Here is a 10340-nt window from a genome sequence, read left to right as displayed (position 1 = left end):
AATCACTTTTGAGCAGTGTATTCATCCTTTGTACTAACAGACATCAGAATTCACCAGTTCTGAGTGTGCACACACCTCTGAGGCCATGTTCACATGTTGGAGCTTGCCTCACTGCTCAGAGACGTGATCTCCAATCTTGTTCAGCAAGTTCTGTGGGGTTAAAATAAGGGGAGAGGGGGGGGTGAAGGGAGCAAAAGGAAAGTCAGCCCACAGCAGATAAGTAACAGAATGTGGAACAGGTGTGGGTAATAGTTTTGCTTTCAGATAATTGATTAATTATATGTGGTGATATTTAATTTTGTTTTCCATTAATCTTACCTATCTGTCCTTATAAAGACATTGCATCAGTCCAGTGTTAGTTCTGTGATTCATGAGAGCGTTGCTGTCTGTCAGTCTGACAGAGCGGTGAGGTGTGACTCATCTAAATGGAAAAGTCCCTGACATTGTCAGACAAAGGAGTAGCGCGACGCTTCATCTGACAAGAAGGAAACCTGACAATAATTTGGACCGATCAGACATATAGGCCTGCCCAGAATCCTGTCCACAAAACTTTGATTGTACAGCTGTCATATAGTACAACAGAATCATCAGGGTTGTCAATCAATTTAGAGACACGGTTTCCCTCAGTTGAACTCTATATTTTGAATTTAATTCAGATAATATAATAACTTAATGCAGATTTTGCCCTGAGGAAATCTCTGCTCTTTGTGGCCATTAGAGATTATGACATGAGTGATACAACTTAATGTGGCAGACATTTTTCATTAGAAGTAAAATTCATTGACAACTTGACAAATTCATTTTCGGAGCTGCTGTTGGGTTGCACTTTACTAGAATACTGAGTGTGAGCCCCAAGGTGGATTATCTCACCCTCAGCAACATGACTAACGTGATGGTGAGGACTGACTTCATCCATCATGCATTAAGGAGTAAGGTACTAGAACAGACTAGACTCTGAGCTGACGAGAACCGATCAGACAAACTTAAAAGGATATGACTAAGGTATTCATGTGGTTAAACTTAAAAAACTGTTGGTTAAACTGGTGCTGGAAGACAGAAGTGCAATGCCTCCCTTAAAAAAAAAACCACAAATACTGTAATGTAATGTGAAACAAAAACGTAACCAAATAGGCCAGCCAACAGAACAGCAATGTTAACAGGAGATGGGAGCTGATATTGGCCAACAAGATCACATTATCCTCCCCTTGCTCATGATGAAACAAATCACCAGGCGACAGGCAGAATAGACTGCAGAGTACACAGAACAGAGGCCTCAAATTACACATATTCAGAGAGTCATTTTCCGGGACTGCGCAAACACAAACCATAAAAACAGCACAATTAAAGCTCCAGTCGCCCGCATGGAGCTTCGCATGTTATGGAAAGCCGAGCCCTTGAGGCGTCTTGGGACGGTGTGTTGGTTTTAGAGAGTGATGAAAAGTTAAAGTGGTCTTAGGAATTAGCCAACAGGCTGGAATTACAGGTAGTACATCAGCGCCCCTTCTCACCCATCCATCATCTTTCAGCCTGTGATCCCCCTCAGGGGCAGTTCCCATGGTCTGTGCCAACCTGAGCATGCTCCTTAGAGGAGGCAGAAAGATAATAACACTCCAGGTGGGGCTGCAGATGCAGACATGCCAACTCTAGCCAACCTCAAGACCGATCATTCCTGCACACGTGCAGACGGAGCAGCAACAAGCTGACTCTGAAACAAGAGACCTTCTCTAGCAAGCCTGCGGTAACACGCCGTGTTAAAAGTGCTGCAAAAACACGATTTGAAGAACAAATATTAATTGAATGGAGAAAGAAAAAAAAGCTTACATATGCCATTATCAACAACAATATTTTGTGGTGAGGAAAGTGAAAACTTTAACATGCTCAGTGTTGCATGAACATTTTAAAAGGAATCAATGCTATCAAAACAGTTTTCAGAGACCAGGCTTGAAAGAAGTAAAACATCAAACAAAACAAAGGATTTAAACTGTTTTAATGGATGACGGCTGCTTTGTAACAGGTACAGAACCTACAAGATTTTTCTGAATGCAGCGGTTCTGATGATGGTCTGTATAAATCCTAGAACAACTGCTTGTGTTCTATTAAATATTGGAGACAGACGGCAGGGTGGAATAACAAAAAAGGTCAACAAAGGACACGGGTTTTCCAAATCAATCAACAAATTGCATACACATCTTGTGCTCGCCAAGTCAAAAAAAATTGCTTGTTTAGTAAAAAGTAAACAAAAGCCAAAATTAAAACAAAATACAGGTATTTATAGTTTCTATTTACAGTGGTTCTATTTACATCTGAGCTTTTACAACCATTAGGAAATACCTACAGTGCTTCAAGCATCCAAAGAGTCACTTAAGATTGGAATAATAATCCCCTACCCAAGTGTGAGGCAGCCAAGAGTTGATTAAAAAAAATACATGGAAGTCAGTTCTGTACAATTCGGGACATGTCATTGCTCTTGTTAGCAAGGTGCCGAAGCACAGTGTGAGCTGGGGGATTGTGGGGAGTCTTTGTCTTTGTGCTCCGTCAGTTTGAGAATGACAACTTTCCTTGGGAGCTGCTTGGGCTCCAGTGGTATGGGCTCCTCGGCTGCTGGCTGCTCTGTGCTCTCTGTAAAGTCCTGGCAGGGCTGCGGCAGCAGCATAGTGATGATGTTTGAGTGTCCGCCCTGCACTGCCAGGTGCAATGGGCTGAGGCCCTGCTCGTCCGATAGGTTACCACCGTCTGGACAGTGAAGGAGCAGCTCTTTCAGAACTTCACAGTGTCCACTCTCTGCTGCCAGGTGGCATGGGGTCCGCAGGGCTTGGGTGCATCTGTAGGGGTCAGCCCCCTCTGCAATCAGCATCTTGACAGTGGCCAGGTGGCCACTCTGCGAAGCCATGTGGAGAGGTGTGAATCCTTGAGTGTTCTGGGCATGTATATCCGCCTGGTGTTTAATCAAGAGGCGGGAGGTGCTGGTGTGGCCCGTTTCTGCCGCCACGTGTAGCGGTGTGGTTAGCCCAGCCGACGTCATGCTGACATCTGCTCCAAGCTCAATCAGAATCCGTGCCACTCGATACTGCCCCCTATGGGATGCCAGATGCAGCGGTGTGCGGCCATCTGATGTTTGGCCATCCACATCAGCGCCAGCCTGTTTGACCAGCAGCTTCACGATGCCCAAATGCCCCTGCCAGGAAGCAAAGTGGAGCGCTGTCCAGTTGTCTTTACCCTTGATTCGAACATCAGCGCCACGGCTCAGCAGCACCCTGATTACATTCTCCTGGCCGTGCTGGCAAGCCACATGAGCCGGTGTGCGTCCCTGGCCATCAGTCTCGTTGATGGCCGCACCTCGATCCAGCAGCAGGCGTGTGATGGCCTCATCTCCGTTTTGGGCTGCCCAGTGCAAAGCTGTGTACTGGTCCTCATCTTTCGCATTCACATTAGTGCTGCGCCGACCAAGCAGAAGTTCAGCCAGCGGCTTCAGGTGCTTCTCTGTGGCCAGGTGGAGGGGGGTGGAGCCACGAGCATTTGCGAGATTAGGATTGGCATTGTTCAGGAGGAGAAACTTGACAGCCTCCTCATTTGCCAAGGTAATGGCATGATGGAGGAGGCTGCCTCCCCCATCAAGTAGAAGATCAACATCCTGCGGCTGAAGGATCTTCATCAGCTTGGCAGTATCTTTGGTTCTGATGGCCTCGCACAGCTTCCGCTTCTGGACTTCAGCAGAATCTGGCCAGTAAGGAGGAAACAGACAGGTCTTTACAAGACATACTGAAAAATACACCAAGAGCATGCTGAAAAGTCATACATTCCAGATCACCAGGTGCTTTTTGATCTACATAGTGAATTCTTCTAGTTGTAGGTCTGTAATCAACTCTTACCAAACGTGCTTTCTTTCTCAAAGGACATGGTAATGGAGTCCTGGGAGGAGAAGGCCGAATCTGCAGAGGAGATGCCAGACAGTCTCTTGCAAGTGTTCTCTTTGCTGTGGCAGCTATCCTCCTTCAGTCGATCAAAGCTCTTGGAGATCCCAGAGTCCACCTGGCTCAGCAGCTCTGACAGGCTGTAATCCTTTTCCGGCAGCATGGCTGATTTTGGACGCACTGGTTTGTTGTCATCACCCTGTGGAACAATCCACATTAGCATACAGTGCGTGGACAAGCAACTTTTTGTCATTTTGTACATTTCATTGTATTTACACTCCGCTATGTAGCGTGCATTCCTATGAACCGCCACTTACGGTAAAATAGCTATTAAATCTGATATCTGATCATTTGTAAAACTAATCTGGTCACAATCAGAAATTGAAAGAACAGCTTATCCTCCGTTTTACACAGACAGATAACGCTGCTTAACAGCTGTCACTTCCCATCAGCAGGATGTTTGTTTCTTGTCACATACTTAGCAGCGCAACAGTTCAGAAATGACACGGCAGCTAACAGGTTGGACAGTCAACATTCCTCCTCCGTGATGCAATGGTTGTTCTGGACAACCCATATGACTTACAAACTCATAATCCTGTCTGGGGCACTTTACAGATAAGGCTCTTGTTGTTCAAGTATGTTGTTATACATTAATGAAGGAAGCAAAAGTCAAACCAGTAAGTCAAATAGTTTAAAGATGAGATGGGAATGAGAAGAGCAGCGACATAGAACAGTTAATCTATCACTGTGGTTTAAAAACAAAATGAATTGCTATAATAAGATTTAAGATAGAGTTGGGTTTGGTGCTCAATTGTAATCGGCCAAAGGGAAAGACTTATTAGAAACAACAACAACCAAACCAATTTGAACTCTGAGCACCAGTCACAGCAGACCATCTCTCACACTTTTGCCCCCGACTTTGCACCGATCTAGCAAAGATACACAAGTACATCTTCTAACTGAGACAGAAATCACGGACAAGATGCCGTCATGTCGTACCTGGTCACTGGTGAGTGTATTAGGGGACATGGGCTCGGGCTCTGAGGAGGATGACAACGTTGGTGTTTTGGGCTCCTCTTGAGGTTTAGAACAGAGCTCCTCAGCTTCAGATGTAACTTCTGTAAGGAGAAAGCTCTGAGTCAGGCTTCAATAACAGCGGGGATGGGATTAAAGTATACCAAAGCAAAGAAAAGTGAGCAGGATTAATTAAGTCAAAAGATAAGAACAAAAGAGTTTAATCTTAGGAATATGAATAAACGAACGGTTAACTGTCATTTGGTGCAGGAAACAGAGGCCCAACTCACCCTGGAAGCTGGGTCTGGCCTCAGGTTTTGTGGCCCAGCAGCGCTGCATGAGGCTCAGGAAACCTGCACAGGTGGATGGTCGACTTCGTGGCACTAACCCCAGGTCTGGACGAACCCCTTTCACCACTTTTACCATGATCTGCAGGATGTTGTTTTCTCCTGAAGGAACAAATATGATCGTTTGAATCACTAACCAGTCATTTCAGTCTCAAAAGGACAAATTCTGCTTTGGTTTTATGGGACTCATGGATACCTTCTCTGATGACATATGGTGTGACTTGTAGTCATGGTTGCAACATAATTACATCATAACCTGGAATGGTGGTAAACGCCAAAGTCTATGTGAATACTCAGCTGTGAACAGCTTTATCACCATCTTCCCGCATGCTCAGATAGAGGAGCATGTGTTTATCATTTCCCATGGGAGCATAAATGGTCTGGCCTCTTTCATCTTACTATGGGATCAGCCAAGTCAGTGATTCATAGCAAACAGGTAGAGGCTTACAGCTACTTCACCTCCTATTGTAGCCATAATACCCTTCGCAAATGGAAAAGGAAGACAGGCAGGAGTGGTAACCCGGCCATTTCTTGCTTTTTAATTATGTCCGGATCAACACAGGCAGTACCGGTGCCAACCCTAACTACATTAGACACTGGACTTAGAATAAGATACCTGATATGCCTGGGAAAATGAAAAAAACAAACACCCTGTTGCCAGTCTGGCTCTGTCTCCCTACCTGCTCTGGAATGTAGAGAGTAAACATGTTAACAGCTCCTGTACACACTCCTCGAGGGGTTAAGATAGATGGAAACTAATTATGGAAAGGAATCATGCTCAGGTAAAATTCTTTTTTAGTTGAATGAATGAATAGATCTCAACTCCACTTTGTGTTTGGTGTTATTCAGTAAATGTTTCACTAGAACCATTACATCCACTAAACATAATCATGTAATAGCAGCCTCTAAAAGCTGTTGTTGCTGCTTGATAGCCCAACCCTACAATTACCACGGCATGCATCTGTATTTTTGATTATTGGCATCATAGTTTTATTCCAAACGGGACTACATGGCTCACCTTGGTAGGGTTTCTTTTGTGTGAGAATTCCCCAGATCACAATGGAGAAACTAGAGAAAGTGGAAAATGAAAGAGGTTATTTAAAGAAAAGCATCAAACATTATACTTCTACCAAGAAAGTCTTTAACTTAAAGCATAAGCATCAAAATTATTGTATAAATTGATGTAAGTGAATATATTCTCCCTCTCCAGCTGATGCTTGGTCTGTGCAATGTGAAACAGGGAGTTCTACATCTACAATATGTTGTTAATAACAGTATGTATCAGATGAGACTGAACATACAAAAGAAACATCCCAGTCCAAAAACAAATAACCCGCATTTATGCTAAAAGCTCCCATGCATAGTTCAGAGAAAACCAACCTGTACACGTCATGCTTAGTGTCAGACACCCTGTCCTTCTCTATGATGCTTTCAGGTGGCAGATAGGCGATGGTGCCACAGAAGCCGTCTCTGCTCATGTCATCAGCCCGGGACAGGCCGTTCCACCGGGCCAGGCCAAAATCAGATATCTGAACCAGATAAATATCAAATTAAAGACTCAAACAGAGAAAGCCTGATGCTCTTCTCATGAAACATTACAACAGTGATGACTAACATTGCCCAGTGAGTGTGACAGGCAGGTAAGCTCTTATTATGTGCATTCAGAGGTATGAGGGCAACGCAGCCATGTCCCAACCTGCAGGAGAGGAGTGTACACACCTACACATACAAACACATGCATTCACAGAGGGAGATTTAATAGGAGCTAAATTAAGCTTGTCGGGACAGGCCCGGGAGAGGTGTTTACATCCAGGTATTAAACTCTAGAAATCATGGTTCCCACCCGCTTCTCTTTGTACAGTTGAGCTGTTTAAAGGTTGGACAGAGAATGTGAAAAACACCTGTCTGTCCACAGCATGTGCAGAGCTATCATTGTCAGATAGATAAATGGGAATGGCAAAGTGCCTCATGGCTGAAATTCCTTTTAGAGGCCTAAAATTTTCACTTAATTTTGAGTTTGAGCTCCTTAACTCTGTGACTCGATGATATGTTCTCCCAATCATTTATTTTTTTTACATGTTATTATAGCTATAATAGGTTGTAACAGATAATAGAAAGTAAAATAAAATGTTAAAATAGGAGGGTAAAAATTCACATTGTTCGGCCAAATTTGCCAAATGATAATTGTTCTCTGTGGCACTATAAATCAAACATCTACTTGGTGGTTTTTTTTAGACCAAAGTGAAGTGTAAAAAGTGGCCTACCTTAACATGATAGTGAGCGTCCAGCAGGATGTTGGCTGGCTTCAGGTCCAGGTGAAGAAGAGGTGGGTTCATGCAGTGTAGGAAGTTCATTCCCACCGCAGTCTCATGAATGATGCGGAAACGGAGCTCCCAGGGCAGCGGCTCGGTGGCCAGCAGGTTCTCCAGCGATCCGGTCTCCATGTACTCCATGACGAGGCCCTGGGGGTCCTCGCAGATCCCATACACAGGCAGGATGTATCGGAACTTGGCAGCCTCCATCTTCTTAGCCTCCTCCAGCAGCTCTGAACGCTCCCTTTGTTAAAGAAATTATTACTTTTTAAATCACATTTATGTTTTATAATCACATATATGTTGTCTGCCTCAATGAGTGATTAATTTCAACAAGTGCAAAAAAAAAAAAACTGCAGCTGAAATTTGGGCTATTTAGGTTTTCTTCTTCCCCATCAACAGTTACACATCTCTAGACTCAGTTATTTATTCATCCCAATGTCTCGTTAAACATTAACCTACTGATTCGAAGGTCATTCTTTGCTTACCAAGCAGCAATATTTGAAATAACTTTTGCCCCAACCTAAATTCCAGCGCACTATGCATCATCCTCACTGACCTCTTAACTATGCAAAATGTTTATCAGCCTTAACCTCAGTGGTTGTGAGGGCAGCAATTCGGTGGGCATCTATGATTAAATTGCCATAAATATTTGAATTATGTCATTAACCACTCAGTGCTTCTTTAAAGGTCTTAAAGAACATCCAAGGCCAACTTGGAAAGCATCTGCAGAGTACATGGAGCTTAAACACAGCTCCAGTTCTTTGTTGCTCAACCTGCACTGAACGGCTTTATCAGTGCAATGACCCTCCTGACATACCTCAAACAAAACATCGCAGGTCTTTCGTGACCTCAGGTCAAATATCTCAGGCACAGGTTGCTTTCATAATGCTGCCTCTTAATGAGGACAGCTCAGAGAAAGATAGATCCAATTCTCTGTTACATTCATAGGGATAAGATTCAAAAGCGGAAGTAGGTGAAGTGCACTGGGAATTCTGCTTCTCAACTATAAATTAAGTTGAATGAGATGCACTTGAGAGACTAATTTGAGGTCCCAAGTTGATAATGTGCACGGTGTATCAGATTACTTAAGGAGTCAGTGAGATGAAGCCTGGCTATAATTGCCTTTCATAGTGAGTCCAAGTTAAGGAGGCACAAGCTCCCAGATCGCCCCGGCAGGTATAATCAAACAACAGATGTGAGATTGGGCAAGTACTTGTTTTCTAAATCCCTAATCTAATCCAAAGTGCTCCTGAGCAGCCTTTCTGAACCAAACAATGTGCCTGCTTTAACAGAGACACCTGGTAAGACCAGTTCTTCGGCTTCTTATATTGTCTGTGCCACACAGTGGCAGCCAGAGAAGCAGGCTGACAAAGGTGGCTTTCAGTCCATGTTGCTGGTTGTTAAGTGTGGGGCAATGAGGGCTGCAGTCAAATGACTGTTTATGTACCTTTCAGATTTTTGGAGGCGATAACATCTCTGGCTCAGGTTCAGCGGATGTTTAAGTTGCACCACAAGTTTGGTAAAAGTTCTGTCTTTAAAAGAAATGTTTTGGTGACAGTGACCAAATGAATGATGATCATCTGATTATGCCTGGAGGCTTGTTCTCGACAACGAGAGGTGACATATTTTCCTATTTGACTAAATAAAGGGATTCCACAATGTAAGATGAGTTTGCATGCACAACTAAGACGAATGGAAGCTTCCACTGATAGGTGGGTTGTCATGCTATTTAACAGAACAACCTTTCATAAATAATAACTTACAGGAAAATTACAGCAGTCATTCACAGCAGCGTAGCTCACACATTTAACTGTAGAAAACTCACATTTTCTTTTCTTTTGAGAGATCTCTGCATTTCAAAAGAAAGATTAACAGTTGCCCAAAGAGTTAGATATTCTAGAAGATTGTGTAATCTCTCGCAGTGGCTTTGGGGGAAAGACCACTCTGCTACTTAATGAGCCCTTCCCTGAGGCCAGAGCATGATAACATCTCAAACTGTGGGGTAAACCAGCTGTGGGCCTTTCATGTTGAGGGACGGTTTGATAAGAAACAGCTATGACCCTTAGCAGTGTAGACTCACGCTTGCTCTGGGGATGAATCAGCATGTCAGCGCTCCTTCAACACACCTCCGTGTTGAAATAACTAAAGGTAGCTGGTACATGGGACTCTGTACAGCCACACTGTGTGCCCAGACTGGCAGAGAATGAGTCACCTGGAGTTCACTTTCTCAAAATCTGTCTGCGTTTTGCTCATAAACTGGTCATCAAGTGATAAAGCGGAGAGACTATAAGACATTTTTGTGCATTTGGCTCTTTAAAGAACAAAATACATAAGTAAAGACGCCTAAATGTTTCTTTGAGAAAAGCAAATGGGGCTAAATTCCTTTACATCTGACAACACAGATGACTGAACAGCTGTAACTTACTTGTCATCCACATGAAGGCAGGGAGGGCACTTGATAGCCAGCCATGTTTTCCACTGTACATGCCGGACTTTGTATACTTGTCCAAATCCACCTGAGCCTATTTTCTCCCAGCTGCCAAACTCAGAGGAATGAAAGGTCCTCAACAGCCCCATATTCCCTTGTGGAGAATCTGGGACATCCATGTTGAGAGACCCACCAAAGTAAAATCCTTTTTTCTTCGTCTCCAAGGCACAAAGTGGGGAAGAGATCTCTCACAAACACCGACCTGCCAGCTTGTGAGCTCTTCCTTGTTTTTCCCCTTCTCTTGCTCAGTGTGGCCCCTCCCTCT

The 10340-nt window shown here is 43.9% G+C and overlaps 1 protein-coding gene across 1 annotated transcript; it reads right to left on the bottom strand.

Annotated features, from left to right (window-relative positions):
- Positions 1-1970: 1970 nt before the first annotated feature.
- Positions 1971-10340, bottom strand: ripk4 (receptor-interacting serine-threonine kinase 4). The gene is made up of 8 exons (XM_072375737.1): positions 10013-10340; positions 7537-7828; positions 6653-6801; positions 6291-6340; positions 5216-5374; positions 4911-5029; positions 3870-4110; positions 1971-3717 (listed from the first exon to the last, which is right to left on the bottom strand). The coding sequence occupies exons 1-8, from the start codon at positions 10192-10194 to the stop codon at positions 2471-2473; spliced, it is 2439 nt and encodes an 812-aa protein (XP_072231838.1). The 5' UTR covers positions 10195-10340; the 3' UTR covers positions 1971-2470.

This window comes from Leuresthes tenuis, unplaced genomic scaffold (assembly GCF_036924035.1).
Source record: "Leuresthes tenuis unplaced genomic scaffold, fLeuTen1.0.hap1 SCAF_21, whole genome shotgun sequence".
Lineage (NCBI taxonomy): Eukaryota > Metazoa > Chordata > Actinopteri > Atheriniformes > Atherinopsidae > Leuresthes > Leuresthes tenuis.
This window is presented reverse-complemented; position numbering and strand designations above follow the sequence as displayed.

Coding starts and splice junctions, on each gene's coding strand:
- ripk4 (XM_072375737.1), bottom strand. CDS start 10,194: ATGGATGTCCCAGATTCTCCACAAGGGAATATGGGGCTGTTGAGGACC. Junction 5,375..6,290: donor ACAAAAGAAACCCTACCAAG/GTGAGCCATGTA, acceptor TTGTTCCTTCAG/GAGAAAACAACATCCTGCAG. Junction 4,111..4,910: donor ATACACTCACCAGTGACCAG/GTACGACATGAC, acceptor ATTGTTCCACAG/GGTGATGACAACAAACCAGT.